Source organism: Oncorhynchus gorbuscha, linkage group LG01 (genome assembly GCF_021184085.1).
Source record: "Oncorhynchus gorbuscha isolate QuinsamMale2020 ecotype Even-year linkage group LG01, OgorEven_v1.0, whole genome shotgun sequence".
Lineage (NCBI taxonomy): Eukaryota > Metazoa > Chordata > Actinopteri > Salmoniformes > Salmonidae > Oncorhynchus > Oncorhynchus gorbuscha.
The window spans coordinates 30,023,966-30,043,486 of record NC_060173.1 but is presented as its reverse complement, the minus strand read 5'-3'; the positions used below and the strand labels follow the sequence as shown (position 1 = coordinate 30,043,486).

The window sequence follows — 19,521 nt, the reverse complement described above, 5'->3', positions numbered from 1 at the left end:
CCCATGCCAATAAAGCCCCTTTGAATTGAATTGAGAGAAAGACAGAGAGAGAGAGAGCTGGAGAAAAAGAGAGAGAGAGAGAGTACGTTTACATGCACACTAATAATTCTATATTTAACTGATTATGGCAGTAGTGATATTATGTAAATGTCATGTCAACACCTTACTCTGCTTATCTGAATCGGCGTACGGTCCAGATTGAAGTAAGCACACGGCGATTAAAACACCTGGTTTACTGAGCAACCTTTCAAATGATTAGGACATGTCAGCACCTTACATCGGCGTTCAGGCATTTCATGTATTTGATCTGCACATATTCTAGCACCACTCGAGCAAGACTCCCTCTTCAGCGCAAGGGAAGTAAGTTAGGAACTGAATGTACAGTTGAAGTCGGAAGTTTACATACACCTTAGTCAAATACATTTTACATAATTCCTGACATTTAATCCTAGTACAAATTCCCTGTCTTAGGTCAGTTAGGACCACCACTTTATTTTAAGAATGTCAAATATCAGAATAATAGTAGAGAGAATGATTTATTTCAGATTTTATTTCTTTCATCACATTCCCAGTGTGTCAGAAGTTTACATACACTCAATTAGTATTTGGTAGCATTGCCTTTAAATTGTTTAACTTGGGTCAAAAGTTTTGGGTAGCCTTCCACACGGTTCCCACAATAAGTTGGGTGAATTTTGGCCCTTTCCTCCTGACAAAGCTGGTGTTACTGAGTCATTTGTAGGCCTCCTCGCTCACACATGCTTTTTCAGTTCAGTTTCTATAGGATTGCAGTCGGGGCTTTGTTGCCACTCCAATAGCATGACTTTGTTGTCCTTAAACCATTTTAACACAACTTTGGAAGTATGCTTGGGGTCATTGTCTATTTGGAAGATCCAATTGCGACCAAGCTTTAACTTCCTGACTGATGTCTTGCTTCAATATATCCACATATTTTCCCACCTCATGATGCTATTTTGTGACGTGCACCAGTCCCTTCTGCAGCAAAGCACCCCCACAACATGATGCTGCCACCCCCATGCTTCATGGTTGGGATGGTGTTCTTCAGCTTGCAAGCCTCCCCTTTTTCCTCCAAACATACCGACGGTCATTATGGTCAATCAGGTCTTTTTTTGTTTCATCAGACCAGAGGACATTTCTCCAAAAAGTACGATCTTTGTCCCCATGTGCAGCTGCAAACTGTAGTCTGGCTTTTTTTATGGCGGTCATGGAGCAGTGGCTTCTTACTTGCTGAGCAGCCTTTCAGGTTATGTCGATATAGGACTCGTTTAACTGTGGATACAGATACTTTTGTACCTGTTTCCTCCAGCATCTTCACAAGGTCCTTTGCTGTTGTTCTGGGATTGATTTGCACTTTTCGCAACAAAGTACATTCATCTCTAGGAGACAGAACGCGTCTCCTTCCTGAGCGGTATGACGGCTGTGTGGTCCCATGGTGTTTATATGTCACGCCCAGACCTTAGAGAGCCTTTTATTCTCAAATTGGGTAAGGACGGGCTGTGACTAGGGTGGGTTTTGTTATTTCTATGTTGGCCTGGTATGGTTCCCAATCAGAGGCAGCTGTCTATCGTTGTCTCTGATTGGGGATCATACTTAGGCAGGCTTTCCCACCTGTTGGTTGTGGGATCTTGTTTTTGTATTGGTGCCTTTGAGCACGACAAAGCTGCACGTTCATTTCTTGGCTCTTTATTGTTTTTGATGAACCCAAACCACGCTGCATTTTAGTCCGATTCTTACAACAACGTTTGTGACATTATACTTGCGTACTATTGTTTGTACAGATGAATGTGGTACATTCAGGCATTTGGAAATTGCTCCCAAGGATGAACCAGACTTGTGGAGGTCTACAAAAAAAATTCTGAGGTCTTGGCTGATTTATTTTGATTTGATGTCAAGCAAAGAGGCAATGAATTTGAAGGTAGGCCTTGAAATACATCCACAGGTACACCTGCCAAGCCATGACATAATTTTCTCGATTTTTCCAAGCTGTTTAAAGGCACAGTCAACTTAGTGTATGTAAACCTCTGACCCACTGGAATTGTGATACTGTGAATTATAAGTGAAATAATCTGTCTGTAAACAATTGTTGGAAAAATAACTTGTGTCATGCACAAAGTAGATGTCCTAACCGACCTGCCAAAACTATAGTTTGTTAACAAGACATTTGTGGTGGTTAAAAACAAGTTTTAATGACTCCAACCTAAGTGTATGTAAACTTCCAACTTCAACTGTATATGCATCTTAAAATAGTTTCTACATAACAATTTTATATGTTCGAACTCCCAAAAATATAATAAGTTCTCTGTGGTTATTTTGATTGGAGATTTTCATCATTTGTCAGTGCCATCAGGTAGCATGATTTCAGATGTCATGTAAACTAGATTATTAGGGAAATCGTTCTTCTTGCAAAGCATGTAAACATTTTAATCAAACGATTATATTAACCTGACTATTCACATAATTGTGTGCATGTAACTGTACTCAGAGAGAGAGAGAAAAAAAAGAGGAAGAGAGAGAGAGAGGAAGGGAGAGAGAGAGAGAGAGAGAGAGGAAACAAGCGAACACAGGGCCCTGCTCACTGACCTGGGAAATGGGGTGGGGGGACAAGGAGAACAGAGGAAGAAGAACAGAGGGGAGAGACAGTGACAGTTTTCTGAGTGCTAACTAAAATAGGAGCGTCCTGAGGCTCTGTGTGTGTGTGTGTGTGTGTGTGTGTGTGTGTGTGTGTGTGTGTGTGTGTGTGTGTGTGTGTGTGTGTGTGTGTGTGTGTGTGTGTGTGTGTGTGTGTGTGTGTGTGTGTGTGTGTGTGTGTGTGTGTGTGTGTGTCGAGGTCAGCATTTCATATGTGTCACTTCCTGTTGTCCAGTGCGGCAGGATCGCAGTTTGGCACTATGGCTGCGGGCAGAGAAGACTGGCACAGGAGATTACCACACTGGGAGAGACACACACACACACACACACACCTCATCTGTCTCCAAACTAGTTTGGATCTGGGTGAGGGTACAGTACAGTATGTGGCATACACAGGCCTCAGCATATGCGTACTGTACATAAGAACTAATGAACAGACACACAGGTATACACTCACATGACCACATATAAGCACTCTCACAGGCAGAAACAAACACACACTTTCCACTAGAACTTTGCCATATTATTGTAGTTTATGAAGCTGTATGTGAGGAATGGAGAACTCCGCTACCTCACTGTCTCATTTCTGTGTCTGTGGCTCCGCTCAATCTGCCGCCGTCTGTGGATGACTGACTTCTGTCTGCCTGCCTGCCTGAAGGGAAGCCTCTCCCTACACCAGCTCTGTAAAACTGACTACTTTTGCTTGGACTCAGCAGCATCAGTGACTAACTACTCTGTCTCACTGCTTATTGTGTTGCCTGTCTCTTCGGCCCTGGCCGGTGTTAATCCTGTTGTTTGACATTGTGTTGCCTGTCTCTTCGGCCCTGGCCGGTGTTAATCCTTTTGTTTGACATTGTGTTGCCTGTCTCTTCGGCCCTGGCCGGTGTTAATCCTGTTGTTTGACATTGCAGGCAGAGTGGTTTCTTCTCCCACCAGCCCCGCTGGACAGTAGGATATATCCTAATTGGTCCCTGAGCACAATAGCCAACAGCCATGTTAATGCCCCGACACAACACATGCACAAGCCTGAAAAAACCCACACTGTAAACAAGAAGAACAGGATAATCAGTGGCTGGCTCACTAATTAACATCCTCACAAAACATCTCATTAACATTTCCCACAGAGGGGAGAGATAAAGTGTAAGTGATATTCTGTACAGCGGCCTTTGGTATCGGGGGGGGGGGGGGGGGGGGGGAATATAAGCAGAATTTTAGAAGCAATAAGGAAAAATGAATCACTGGCCAGAGTAACAACGCTTTGGTTGTTAACCAGCAGCTTAACCTGCTTTAATGTGAGTGCAATAACATATGTCTGTTTCAGGGGCACAGTGGTATGGAGCTGTATAGTTCACAGGAGATGGGTGGACAGTGCTTCAACAAGTCAAGGTGCAGGGTGCAGACAAAAATCACAGCTGGCCCTCAGAATACTGTACGTCCAAAACATCACAAAGAGAACAAAAATTCCACAAATACTGACTTCCAGGAATCAGTGGTGTGTATGTGTGTGTTTGTAGGCATAGCAGAAAGGAGTGATTCCGTGAGTAGGATATGACCCCTGACCTCTGACCTCGTTCTTCCAAACAGACTGTCTGTCCTGACCCCTGGTATTATCCCGCCGTCACCTGAGAATTATACCACTGTCAGGAGATAACCCCATAACCCAGCAATCATCACACAGCTACCACTACACTGGGGGGGGGGGGCTTATGATAAAGTAGCCCACTCTGAGTAGACAGAGGGAGAGGAGAGAAAGAAGGAGAGTTTGAGAGACTCCTTTTGTAATCTGGATGACAGGCCAGGTAGGCAGGTTGTGAGGGGCCAGGGGTCAGGTGCTATCGGGAAAGCAGCTCAGTGCCTGGCAGCTCTGACGGAACTCTGCCTGCCTGCCACCAGGAAGTAGATACCATGACCTTTTGTGTAGAAGACCCAAAATATGCTCTAAATCACAACGACCTTAACGTGGGAGCATGGGAAAGGGAAGAGAAACATCAATCATAGGACAGATTAATCCCCCTCACCATTCTTCTGCTCCATCTATTAATAATGATGCCAGAGGGGTGAATTTGCTCCCAAGATTTATTCTGATATTGTGATTTCTATTAATTAACCTGCAATAGGGGCCTTCCTTTTAGAGAGGAATATGGACGACTCTGCTTTTTTTTAGAATGCAAAATCTCAGCTCATTGACAGCTCATTTAGACTGCAAAATCAAGTACTCATTGACCTATTCTAAAAAGACATTGTGAATAGGGCTGTTGATGTGACCGTATTAGCACCACACCGGTGGTCACGAGTCGTAAAGGCAGTCAAATTCCGTGTGACTATTTAGTCATGGTAATTAGGCTTCTCCAAGCTCTGATGCTACTGATGGTCATTACTTAGCCTACTATATTTATTTCTCAAATGTCCTAATATTAAACAAATATTAAGCACATTGCTTCTCTTTACAACAGGATTATCGCCTACCTGGCTGGCATGAAAATTGACCATGGGAAAAGCGTCCTCCATTCACTATTTAAGTGCAGAGATAACATATTTTTCCCTGCCCCTGTTTTGAGACAGGTGCATGATAACGGTCCATTCTCAATCAAAACTCATTTCACACATATATTATTTAGTAAATGTAAAGACAACATTAAATCAAGAATAGTCTGATGGTTAACAATATTAGCTGATCACTTGTGAATGATGCCCAGTTTAAGGCAAGAAACGATGCTTTTATATCATAGTCGCACACCTCATGTAGCCTAGCCCATAGGCATATATGTTTTCATAAGGTTTGTATCACAACTAAAGCGGCCAAATAACTTCTTAAAATGAAGCACATGAATCTGCTTTACAAAGGGTGTAGAGCCTAACTGGAATACATTATAGCAGCACATGAATCTGCTTTACAAAGGGTGTAGAGCCTAACTGGAATACATTATAGCAGCACATGAATCTGCTTTACAAAGGGTGTAGAGCCTAACTGGAATACATTATAGCAGCACATGAATCTGCTTTACAAAGGGTGTAGAGCCTAACTGGAATACATTATAGCAGCACATGAATCTGCTTTACAAAGGGTGTAGAGCCTAACTGGAATACATTATAGCAGCACATGAATCTGCTTTACAAAGGGTGTAGAGCCTAACTGGAATACATTATAGCAGCACATGAATCTGCTTTACAAAGGGTGTAGAGCCTAACTGGAATACATTATAGCAGCACATGAATCTGCTTTACAAAGGGTGTAGAGCCTAACTGGAATACATTATAGCAGCACATGAATCTGCTTTACAAAGGGTGTAGAGCCTAACTGGAATACATTATAGCAGCATGAATCTGCTTTACAAAGGGTGTATAACTGGAATACATTATAGCAGCACATGAATCTGCTTTACAAAGGGTGTAGAGCCTAACTGGAATACATTATAGCAGCACATGAATCTGCTTTATTATAACTGGAATACAGCACATGAATCTGCTTTACAAAGGGTGTAGAGCCTAACTGGAATACATTATAGCAGCACATGAATCTGCTTTACAAAGGGTGTAGAGCCTAACTGGAATACATTATAGCAGCACATGAATCTGCTTTACAAAGGGTGTAGAGCCTAACTGGAATACATTATAGCAGCACATGAATCTGCTTTACAAAGGGTGTAGAGCCTAACTGGCAACATAATCTGCTTTATTATGGAGCAGCACATGAATCTGCTTTACAAAGGGTGTAGAGCCTAACTGGAATACATTATAGCAGCACATGAATCTGCTTTACAAAGGGTGTAGAGCCTAACTGGAATACATTATAGCAGCACATGAATCTGCTTTACAAAGGGTGTAGAGCCTAACTGGAATACATTATAGCAGCATGAATCTGCTTTACAAAGGGTGTAGAGCCTAACTGGAATACATTATAGCAGCACATGAATCTGCTTTACAAAGGGTGTAGAGCCTAACTGGAATACATTATAGCAGCACATGAATCTGCTTTACAAAGGGTGTAGAGCCTAACTGGAATACATTATAGCAGCACATGAATCTGCTTTACAAAGGGTGTAGAGCAACTGGATGAATGAATCTGCTTTACAAAGGGTGTAGAGCCTAACTGGAATACATTATAGCAGCACATGAATCTGCTTTACAAAGGGTGTAGAGCCTAACTGGAATACATTATAGCAGCACATGAATCTGCTTTACAAAGGGTGTAGAGCCTAACTGCATTATAGCAGCACATGAATCTGCTTTACAAAGGGTGTAAGCCTAACTGGAATACATTATAGCAGCACATGAATCTGCTTTACAAAGGGTGTAGAGCCTAACTGGAATACATTATAGCAGCACATGAATCTGCTTTACAAAGGGTGTAGAGCCTAACTGGAATACATTATAGCAGCACATGAATCTGCTTTACAAAGGGTGTAGAGCCTAACTGGAATACATTATAGCAGCACATGAATCTGCTTTACAAAGGGTGTAGAGCCTAACTGGAATACATTATAGCAGCACATGAATCTGCTTTACAAAGGGTGTAGAGCCTAACTGGAATACATTATAGCAGCACATGAATCTGCTTTACAAAGGGTGTAGAGCCTGTAGAGCCTGAATCTGCTTTACAAAGAATAACTGGAATACATTATAGCAGCACATGAATCTGCTTTACAAAGGGTGTAGAGCCTAACTGGAATACATTATAGCAGCACATGAATCTGCTTTACAAAGGGTGTAGAGCCTAACTGGAATACATTATAGCAGCACATGAATCTGCTTTACAAAGGGTGTAGAGCCTAACTGGAATACATTATAGCAGCACATGAATCTGCTTTACAAAGGGTGTAGAGCCTAACTGGAATACATTATAGCAGCACATGAATCTGCTTTACAAAGGGTGTAGAGCCTAACTGGAATACATTATAGCAGCACATGAATCTGCTTTACAAAGGGTGTAGAGCCTAACTGGAATACATTATAGCAGCACATGAATCTGCTTTACAAAGGGTGTAGAGCCTAACTGGAATACATTATAGCAGCACATGAATCTGCTTTACAAAGGGTGTAGAGCCTAACTGGAATACATTATAGCAGCACATGAATCTGCTTTACAAAGGGTGTAGAGCCTAACTGGAATACATTATAGCAGCACATGAATCTGCTTTACAAAGGGTGTAGAGCCTAACTGGAATACATTATAGCAGCACATGAGTTTCAAGTTTGGGGAAGAACATTTTCAACATAAAAATGCACCTTTATATTAAAATAATTACATGCATAATCTCATTTGTGGCCACTTATGATAATGGTGTTTTCCTGCTAATGGAACATTTGAGATTATAGCCTACTAGTGGTTGTATTAATTTGGGATCTATCGCATCCCACAACTGTCCCAGACTATGTTTGGAATATTTATTTCTCACACAGAATATAATAGGTCAACTTTGTACTATGGTGGATAGTAGATTGACATAGGTTAGTGCTTTTGCTGTTCGTTAAGGCCTACCGTACTTCGCATCATACAGTGGAGCAAAAAAGTATTTAGTCAGCCACCAATTGTGCAAGTTCTCCCACTTAAAAAGATGAGAGGCCTGCAATTTTCATCATAGGTACACTCCAACTATGACAGACAAAATGAGAAAAAAAATCCAGAAAATCACATTGTAGGATTTTTTATGAATTTATTTGCAAATTATGGTGGAATCTAAATATTTGGTCACCTACAAACAAGCAAGATTTCTGGCTCTCACAGACCTGTAACAACTTGTTTAAGAGGCTCCTCAGTGCTCCACTCGTTACCTGTATTAATGGCACCTGTTTGAACTTGTTATCAGTATAAAAGACACCTGTCCACAACCTCAAACAGTCACATTCCAAACTCCACTATGGCCAAGACTAAAGTGCTGTCAAAGGACACCAGAAAACAAAATTGTAGACCTGCACCAGGCTGGGAAGACTGAATCTGCCATAGGTAAGCAGCTTGGTTTGAAGAAATCAACTTTGGGAGCAATTATTAGGAAATGGAAGACATACAAGACCACTGATAATCTCCCTCGATCTGGGGCTCCACGCAGGATCTCACCCCATGGGGTCAAAATGATCACAAGGACGGAGAGCAAATATCCCAGAACCACACGGGGGGACCTAGTGAATGACCTGCAGAACTGGGACCAAAGTAACAAAGTCTACCATCACTAACACACTACTCCGCCAGGGACTCAAATCCTGCAGTGCCAGACGTGTCCATTTGGATGATCCAGAAGAAGATTGGGAGAATGTCATATGGTCAGATGAAACCAAAATAGAACTCTTTGGTAAAAACTCATCTCGTCGTGTTTGGAGGACAAAGAGCGCTGAGTTGCATCCAAAAAACACCATACCTACTGTGAAGCATGGGGGTGGAAACATCATGCTTTGGGGCTGTTTTTCTGCAAAGGGACCAGGACGACTGATCTGTGAGATTTTGAGTGAAAACCTCCTTCCATCAGCAAGGGCATTGAATATGAAACGTGGCTGAGTCTTTCAGCATGACAATGATCCCAAACACACTGCCCGGGCAACGAAGGAGTGGCTTCGTAAGAAGCATTTCAAGGTCCTGGAGTGGCCTAGCCAGTCTCCAGATCTCAACCCCATAGAAAATCTTTGGAGGGAGTTGAAAGTCCATGTTGCCCAGCAACAGCCCCAAAACATCACTGCTCTAGAGGAGATCTGCATGGAGGAATGGGCCAAAATACCAGCAACAGTGTGTGAAAACCTTGTGAAGAATTACAGAAAACGTTTGACCTCTGTCCAACGTTTGTAGAACAACTAAAATGACATGAATAACTATAAATGAAGCATATAGGAGTATCTATTTCTTTGTTAACCTCTCAACACAGAATAGCCACTTGAACGCACTCCCTCATCCTTTCCATTTTATTCAGATTTGTTCAAGTATATTCTTTATACTAAGAAATAATATACATTAATATAAAATAATGCAGCAGAATTCTAAGTAAGTCTTGTCTGCTAAATGAACTACTGTAGTCCACAGCCAGATGGCATAGCCAGATCAGGACATATTCTGTTCTTCTGAAATAGACAATTTTCTTCATAACATGTTTCTTTAGACCTGTCTAAAATAAGTAATGGATTTATTGTGATGGTGTAGGCTATATTACATGGATTTATTAGACTTTTTAAAATGTAGATGTTCCAAAGGTCTGCATCAGTGACTTGTAGGCTATGTGTGGAAGCCAGGAGAGGATGGAATGCTTGGAATTAGTCAACACTGTAGCACGCTGGCAATGGTTAACCATTAATAAATTACTGTCTATTTACACTTACGATCTAATGACAATGATTACAAAAAAAACATTTAAAGGCATAAAAACACAAATTTCTATGATTTACAGTGTTAAATAACTCCAATATGTGAGATTAAAAAAGAAATTGTGAACAACTGCTTCATTCTGTCGATATAATAAGATTGGGAGCAACGTGTGAAAAGGGTTGTGGAAATCTGTTGCATTTAAGTCGACTACAAAACCCACAATCCCAGTGCTCTCTCTCTCTCTGGTAAAGCTGGCTAGCCAGCTAACAAACATAGCTACACACAATAATAACAAAGTCAATATCAGCATGTAAAATAGCTAGCTAGCTGTAAAATGGAAGAAACAAACTGTAATATCAATTTAGGAGTTACAATCTCATCACATTCAACCTGGTAGAGATCGCGTTTCTGGCTCAAAGCTGTGTGAGTCAGGTTGCGAGGGCCCTGCGAGCCTGCAAGCAGGGAAACGAGAAGAGAAAACCGCTTTCCATCTTGGTACTTCAAAGAAGAAAGGATATTAATCTGATGTGCACTGTGTACTTTGAGGACATTTAAAGGAAAGATATCCTTTGTCATGGCGATATAGACGGCTGGATGTGTTGTAGTCATGTATACCATCTATTGGCTTATTTGTGATCTGTAGTGCAGGTCATCTTTTAAAAAGCATTATGAAATGTGATACATGTTTGTTATCCCCTATCTCCAGTGACAATGGCATAGCACATCACATTCCATTTCTAGGGTGGATTATCCCTTTAAAGAAATGTAGAACCTTTTTCTCAATGCCAGAAATGCTATAATAGTAACTTAGAGCACCCAAAGAAAACATTCCCAAAATACACACACTCTTAAATCAATTTTTATAATATTGTAATGTTGTTCTAAAAGTTGGATTTGAAGGTTTCTCCAAATCAGCACAAACTTCAGAAACAATCCCGCAACACCCCGCATCACACAAACTTGTTTTGAACTTATATTATTATTGTTTTCATATAAGCCCTTTTGGTTTCCAACCACACCTGCACACCGTTTTTAACAGTTTTTTTTATGTGTACCGTTTTGTTTCACTTGTTATCTTTGATGCGAATAAATAAAACCTAATGGAAAACTTTGTGGGATACATTTGTGAGAATAAGGCGGGTGGATTGGATGTCTACTCGTCAATATTCAGCAAGAAGTTACTTTCCCTACCATCAACGTGGCTTTTAAAGCATCTCAAACAGACCGCAGCACCAGTAGAGACAGCATTATCAAGGGCTTCAGTGAACCGGGTAAGTGAAAGAGCCAACTTGCTACCTCTATGCTAACGTTACCTAGCAATACAGCTACCACATTTAGCTCACATCTAAATAACACTGATCAAACTAATCAAACTAACCAAATGTAAACATGTCTGCCAGCTGTTGGTAGCTAACTACTGGTGCAGTCATACTATAGATAGTACAAGGGAAAGAGTCGTTTCTACGACTGGGGCAAAAACTGTGTGTGTGGATGACTCCTCGGAATTCCAGCAGAATTATTTATTTTTGTTTAACCAGGTAGGCCAGTTGAGAACAAGTTCTCATTTACAACTGCGACCTGGCCAAGATAGAGCAAAGCAGTGTGACAAAAACAACAGAGTTACACATGGGATAAACAAACGTACAGTCAATAACACAATAGAAAAATCTACATACAGTGTGTGCAAATGTAGTAAGATTAGGGAGGTAAGGAAATAAATAGGCCATAATGGCAAAATAATTACAATTTAGCAATTAAACACTGGAGTGATAGATGTGCAGAAGATGAATGTGCAGGTATAGATACTGGGGTGCAAAGGAGCATCAACAACAAAAGAATATGGGGATGACGTAGTTGGGTGGGCTATTTACAGATGGGCTATGTACAGGTGCACAGATCGGTAAGCTGCTCTGATGGCTAATGCTTAAAGTTAGTGAGGGAGATATAAATCTCCATCTTCAGTGATTTTTGTAATTCGTTCCAGTCAGTGGCAGCAGAGAACTGGAAGGAAAGGTGGCCAAAGGAAGAGTTGGCTTTGGAGCTGACCAGTGAAAAATGTCTGCTGGAGCTCGTGCTACGGGTGGGTGCTGCTATGGTAACCAGTGAGATGAGATAAGGCGGGGCTTTACCTAGCAAAGACTTATAGATGACCTGGAGCCAGTGGGTTTGGCGACGAATATGAAGCGAGAGCCAGCCAACAAGAGCATACAGGTCTCAGTGGTGGGTAGTATATGGGGCTTTGGTGACAAAACGGATGGCACTGTGATAGACTACATCCAATTTTCTGAGTAGAGTGTTGGAGGCTATTTTGTAAATGACATCAAGGATCGGTAGGATAGTCAGTTTTACAAGGGTATCTTTGGCAGCATGAGTGTAGGATGCTTTGTTTCGAAATAGGAAGCCGATTCTAGATTTAATTTTGGATTAGAGATGCTTAATGTGAGTCTGGAAGGAGAGTTTACAGTCTAACCAGACACCTAGGTATTTGTAGTTGTCCACATATTCTAAGTCAGACCCGTCCAGAGTAGTGATGCTAGATGGGCAGGCGGGCGTGGGCAGTGATCGTTTGAATAGCATGCATTTAGTTTTGCTTGCATTTAAGAGAAGTTGGAGGCCACGGAAGGAGTGTTGTATGGCATTAAAGCTCGTCTGGAGGTTTGTTAACACAGTGTCCAAAGAAGGACCAGTCTGCGTAGAGGTGGATCAGAGAATCACCAGCAGCAGATCAACATCATTGATGTATACAGAGAAAAGAGTCAGCCCGAGAATTGAACCCTGTGGCACCCCCATAGAGACTGCCAGAGGTCCGGACAACAGGCCCTCCGATTTGACACAATGTACTCTAATTTTAGAAAGAGAGTCCAGATTGTCTAGCCCAGCTGATTTGTAAGGGTCCAGATTTTGCAGCTCTTTCAGAACATCAGCTATCTGAATTTGGGTAAGGGAGAAATGGTGGAAGCTTGGGCAAGTTGCTGTGGGGGGTGCAGAGCTGTTGACCGGGGTAGGGGTAGCCAGGTGGAAAGCATGGCCAGCCGTTGAAAAATGCTTATTGAAATGATCGATTATCATAGATTATCGGGGGGCAGTGGGCAGCTGGGTGGAGGTGCACTTATTCTCCATGGAGTTAGCTTTTCTAACTGCCTGTGTATATTGGTTCGTAACTTCCCTGAAAAGTTGCATATCGCGGGGACTATTCGATGCTAATGCAGGACGCCACAGAAGTTTTTGTGCTGGTCAAGGGCAGTCAGGTCCGGAGTGAACCAAAGGCTACATCTGTTCTTAGTTCTACATTTTTTGAATGGGGCATGCTTATTTAAGATGGTGAGGAAAGCACTTTTAAAGAATAACCAGGCATCCTCTACTGACGGAATAAGGTCAATATCCTTCCAGGATACCCAGGCCAGGTCGATTAGAAAGGACTGCTCGTTCCCTGAAGTGTTTGAGGGAGCGTTTGACAGTGATGAGGGGTGGTCATTTGACCGGGGACCCATTACGGACGCAGGCGATGAGGCAGTGATCCCTGAGATCCTGATTGAAGACATTGTATTCTGACATCTGCTATGGGCTAGGGCATCCCGAAGATACAGTGCTTTCATAAAGTATTCACACCCCTTGACTTTTTCCACATTGTGTTGTGTTACAGCCTGAATTAAAAATGTTTAAAAGTGAATAGAAAATTAAAAGCTGAAATGTCTTGAGTCAATGAGTTTTCAACCCCTTTGTTATTGTTGTTATTGCAAGCCTAAATAAGTTCAGTAGTACAAATTGGCTTAGCAAGTCAAATAAGTTGCATAATAGTGTTTAACATGATTGTTGAATAACTACCAAACAGTCGGGCAGTGAATTTCAAACACATATTCAACCGCAAAGACCAGGGAGGTTTTCCAATGCCTCACAAAGAAGGGCACCTATTGGTAGATGGGTAAAAAGTTTTTTTTTAAAGCAGACATTGAATACCCCTTTGAGCATGGTGAAATTATTAATTACACTTTGTATCAATATACCCAGTCACTACAAACATACATGTGTCCCTCCTAACTCAGTTGTCAGAGAGGAAGGAAACCGCTCAGGAATTTTACTATGAGGCCAATGTTGATTTTAAATGCTGTGATAGGAGAAAACTGAGGATGGATCATCAACGTTGCAGTTACTACACCATACTGACATAATTGACAGAGTGAAAAGAAGGAAGCCTGTAGAGACTACAAATATTCAAAAACATGCATCCTGTTTGCAACAAGGCACTAAAGTAACACTGCAAAAAATGTAGCACAGCAATTAGCTTTTTATCCTGAATACAAAGTGTTGTGTTTGGGGCAAACCCAATACAACACATTAATGAGTACCAATCCTCATATTTCCAAGCAAGTGGTGGCTGCATCATGTTATGGGTATGCTTGTAATTATTAAGGACAGGGGAGTTTTTCAGGTTAGAAAATAAACGGAATGGACCTAAAATCCTAGATGAAAACCTGGTTCAGTTTGCTTTCCAACAAACACTGGAGGATGAATTAATATTTCAGCAGGACAATAACCTAAAACACAAGACCAAACATATACTGGAGTTGCTTATCAAGAAGACAGTGAATGTTCCTGAGTGGGCAAGTTGCAGTTGTGATTTAAATCTACTTGAACATCTATGGCAAGACCTGAAAATGGTTGTTCAGCAATGATCAACAACCAATTTGACAGAGCTTGAAGAATTTTGAAAATAATACATGGGAAAAATGTCAAGGTGTGGAAAGCTCTTAGAGACTTACCCAGAAAACCCCACAGCTGTAATCGCTGCCAAAGGTGCTTCTACAAAGTATTGATTCAGGGGTATGACTACTTATGTAAATGAGATATTTCAATATTTCATTTTCAAAAATGTTGCAAAAATGTCTAAAGTCATGTTTTCACTTTGTCATTATGGGGTATTGTGTGTATATGGGTGAGACAAATCAATTTAATCCATTTTGAATTCAGGCAACAAAATGTGGAATAAATCACGTGGTATGAATACTTTCTGAAGGCACTGTATTCCCTACACTGGACTGATGGCAGATTTTAGGAATGGAATATGTAATATGTTGGGCCTGCGCGATGTGGGGGCTGCACACTGCGGTAATTCAATCTGTGGCTCCGGGGGAGTTTTCTAAACGGCCTGCTAGGTGCAGGCTTCACTGAAATGCGATGCTCCGGCCATGGATCCGATCGCGGATCTGGGGGTATTTCTGAGAATCCCTGGAGCCAGTCTTTGGATGGGTGGATTTTGCTTAATGGGAAAGTGTTTTTGTTTATTATCTTTGGATCGATGTTGTCACCGTTGCTTTAAAGTTGAAGAGGCAGCAGCTAGCTTTAGCTTGATATAGCTAGTTCTCTTCCTCTGTTTCTGAATGAATTGTGGCTATTTCTTTCTAGCTGGCAAAATAAGTGAGATAGATTTGGTTTGTGTACTGTCATATGTCGATAACACAGCCAATTTTGACACTGGTATAGGCTAATAAATATCCCAAGCCTAGCCAGCTAGACAATGATAGCCACAAGCTAAAACTGGGGAGAGAGGGAGGAGAGGATTCACGTTCTGTTTCATTTGCTGCTGATATGCTAATGTTAACTCAAGTAAAAAATGTCCACATGTAATTGATGAAATTAGATTTTCACAGCCGTTTCCATACTAAAGATGAAGTACCACTTGATCACCAGCTTACCATGTTCACTAGTCTACAGGCATTGGATCCTCCACTGTGTGAGTCATAGAAATTACAATCTTGCCTTCGGTAGTTTCCGGCAATCATTTTTCAAGTTAGAAAAAGTTAATATACAGCACCAATTACATAAATATCTGATATGGTCTATTATCTGCTACCTGAACTTTTACAACAAATTAATTTAAGAAAAAAACAAGTATTGCTGTTTAGGAATATGTTTGTTTAATTAGAGATCTGGGTTGAGTTTAAAACTGTAGGTCTGTTATCATTCACATCCTGCTATCTATCAGTATTCATCTCTCTTCACTCAGTGTTCCCTCTCTTCTCAGTTTCTCCCACTATGCTCTCTCTCCCTCATTCCTCACTTACTCTATCTCACTTTGTGCAATGAGTTCTCTCTCTGTCCCTCCCCTCTCACTCATTCCCTCACTTACTCTCTCACTTTGTGCAATGAGTTCTCTCTCTTTCCCTCCCCTCTCTCCCTCTCACTCATTCCCTCACTTACTCTCTCACTTTGTGCAATGAGTTCTCTCTCTGTCCCTCCCCTCTCTCTCTCTCACTCATTCCCTCACTTACTCTCTCACTTTGTGCAATGAGTTCTCTCTCTGTCCCTCCCCTCATTCCCTCACTTTCTCACTTTGTGCAATGAGTTCTCTCTCTGTTCCTCCCCTCTCTCCCTCTCACTCATTCCCTCACTTACTCTCTCACTTTGTGCAATGAGTTCTCTCTCTCTCTCTCTCTCTCTCATTCTCTCTCTCTCTCTGAGTTCTCTCTCTCTCTCTCTCTCTCTCTCTCTCTCTCTCTCTCTCTCTCTCTCTCTCTCTCTCTCTCTCTCTCTCTCTCTCTCTCTCTCTCTCTCTCTCTCTCTCTCTCTCTCTCTCTCTCTCTCTCTCTCTCTCTCTCTCTCTCTCTCTCTCTCTCTCTCTCTCTCTCTCTCTCTCTCTCTCTCTCTCTCTCTCTCTCTCTCATCAACCCAGTACTAATGGCTTATTGTTTCTGCTCCAGCAGACTCATCCCACTTGTTTATTTCCCCCCACTTGTAAATCTGGAGGAGCTAAAATTGTACCGTTATAATGTCAGGTAATTATCAGACACCCTCTCTCTCCATTCCTCCATCTCTCCTTCACTCTCTTACCCCCACCTCTATATGAAACAGCCATCCCATTGCAAAGTGCTCTGTAACTCTCACTGATGTGGGATTCAAGTGTTTTCAGTTTGTGTGTACAGTATGTGTAGGTTAAAGACAAGCTCCGGAACTTTGGCGACTACTAAGTATTTTTAAACCACCCACTTTGGGCTGGATGTGTCAATGCATAGTTCATACATGCATAACATATGAGCAGAATTATTGTTTTACCTCAACTAGCTACAAAATCCCTAGTTTGAAAGCAACTTTTTGCTGGAAACTGTTTTGCTGTGCCATTTTCCCTACATTCCCACCCGTGGGCCAACCCACTACCAATTCTAGTTCAACCAATGAGCTTCAGCCCCTCGCCATGCGAGTGACAGCTAGCAAGAGGCATATCATGCACAAACAGCAGAGCGAGAGAGAAATGACGTGGTGCATATATCTGCACCAGTGGAGGCTGGTGGGAGGAGCAATAGGACGGCTCATTGTAATGGCTGGAATGGAATGAGTGGAACGGAGCCAAACATTTGGTTTCCATATGTTTGATGTGTTTGATACCGTTCCATTTATTCCATTGCAGCCATTATAATGAACCCATTGTCCTATAGCTCTTCCAACCAGCCTCTACTGAAGTGCACATGTGAGACATACTCATTTTAGGGGACCACTTTTGGCTCGTGTGTGCTAGTTTCAGAACTACTGGCTCAAAAGTATCAGATAATCTCTTTAATAAACCTCCAACAGTGTGTATGTGTAGGTTAATAAACCTCCAGCAGTGTGTACTGTATGTGTAGGTTAATAAACCTCCAGCAGTGTGTATGTGTAGGTTAATAAACCTCCAGCAGTGTGTACTGTATGTGTAGGTTAATAAACCTCCAGCAGTGTGTATGTGTAGGTTAATAAACCTCCAGCAGTGTGTATGTGTAGGTTAATAAACCTCCAGCAGTGTGTATGTGTAGGTTAATAAACCTCCAGCAGTGTGTACTGTATGTGTAGGTTAATAAACCTACAGCAGTGTGTATGTGTAGGTTAATAAACCTCCAGCAGTGTGTACTGTATGTGTAGGTTAATAAACCTCCAGCAGTGTGTATGTGTAGGTTAATAAACCTCCAGCAGTGTGTATGTGTAGGTTAATAAACCTCCAGCAGTGTGTATGTGTAGGTTAATAAACCTCCAGCAGTGTGTATGTGTAGGTTAATAAACCTCCAGCAGTGTGTGACTCACCCACTCCTGCTGTATGAGGCTGACAGCCTTGATGGCCTTGGAGAGATTCCTACAGGCCAGGATCACATGGGCCCCATGGAGGGCAAACGACTTGGCTGTCTCAAAACCTACACACAGAGAGGAGGTAGCAACAGGGGTAGGGAGAGAGGGAGAGAGAGATGTTTACACAGATCCACAAAGAATTAGAAAACAAACCCAATTTTGATAAACTCCCATACAGTGCCTTGCGAAAGTATTCGGCCCCCTTGAACTTTGCGACCTTTTGCCACATTTCAGGCTTCAAACATAAAGATATAAAACTGTATTTTTTGTGAAGAATTAACAACAAGTGGGACACAATCATGAAGTGAAACGACATTTATTGGATATTTCAAACTTTTTTAACAAATCAAAAACTGAAAAATTGGGTGTGCAAAATTATTCAGCCCCTTTACTTTCAGTGCAGCAAACTCTCTCCAGACGTTCAGTGAGGATCTCTGACTGATCCAATGCTGACCTAAATGACTAATGATGATAAATACAATCCACCTGTGTGTAATCAAGTCTCCGTATAAATGCACCTGCACTGTGATCGTCTCAGAGGTCCGTTAAAAGCGCAGAGAGCATCATGAAGAACAAGGAACACACCAGGCAGGTCCGAGATACTGTTGTGAAGAAGTTTAAAGCCGGATTTGGATACAAAAAGATTTCCCAAGCTTTAAACATCCCAAGGAGCACTGTGCAAGCGATCATATTGAAATGGAAGGAGTATCAGACCACTGCAAATCTACCAAGACCTGGCCGTCCCTCTAAACTTTCAGCTCATACAAGGGGAAGACTGATCAGAGATGCAGCCAAGAGGCCCATGATCACTCTGGATGAACTGCAGAGATCTACAGCTGAGGTGGGAGACTCTGTCCATAGGACAACAATCAGTCGTATATTGCACAAATCTGGCCTTTATGGAAGAGTGGCAAGAAGAAAGCCATTTCTTAAAGATATCCATAAAAAGTGTTGTTTAAAGTTTGCCACAAGCCACCTGGGAGACACACCAAACATGTGGAAGAAGGTGCTCTGGTCAGATGAAACCAAAATTGAACTTTTTGGCAACAATGCAAAACGTTATGTTTGGCGTAAAAGCAACTGAACACACCATCCCCACTGTCAAACATGGTGGTGGCAGCATCATGGTTTTGGCCTGCTTTTCTTCAGCAGGGACAGGGAAGATGGTTAAAATTGATGGGAAGATGGATGGAGCCAAATACAGGACCATTCTGGAAGAAAACCTGATGGAGTCTGCAAAAGACCTGAGACTGGGATGGAGATTTGTCTTCCAACAAGACAATGATCCAAAACATAAAGCAAAATCTACAATGGAATGGTTAAAAAATAAACAGATCCAGGTGTTAGAATGGCCAAGTCAAAGTCCAGACCTGAATCCAATCGAGAATCTGTGGAAAGAACTGAAAACTGCTGTTCACAAATGCTCTCCATCCAACCTCACTGAGCTCGAGCTGATTTGCAAGGAGGAATGGGAAAAAATTTCAGTCTCTCAATGTGTAAAG

At 41.8% G+C, this 19,521-nt stretch overlaps 1 protein-coding gene across 1 annotated transcript in view; it reads right to left on the bottom strand.

Moving 5' to 3' along the window:
* Positions 1-19,521, bottom strand: part of LOC124004622 (WW domain-containing oxidoreductase-like) — a 134,542-nt gene that overhangs the window by 89,069 nt on the left and 25,952 nt on the right. Inside the window, exon 5 of the mRNA XM_046313305.1 lies at positions 17,978-18,084. Coding sequence (XP_046169261.1) covers positions 17,978-18,084 — 107 coding nt within the window. The remainder of the gene's footprint in view (positions 1-17,977; positions 18,085-19,521) is intronic.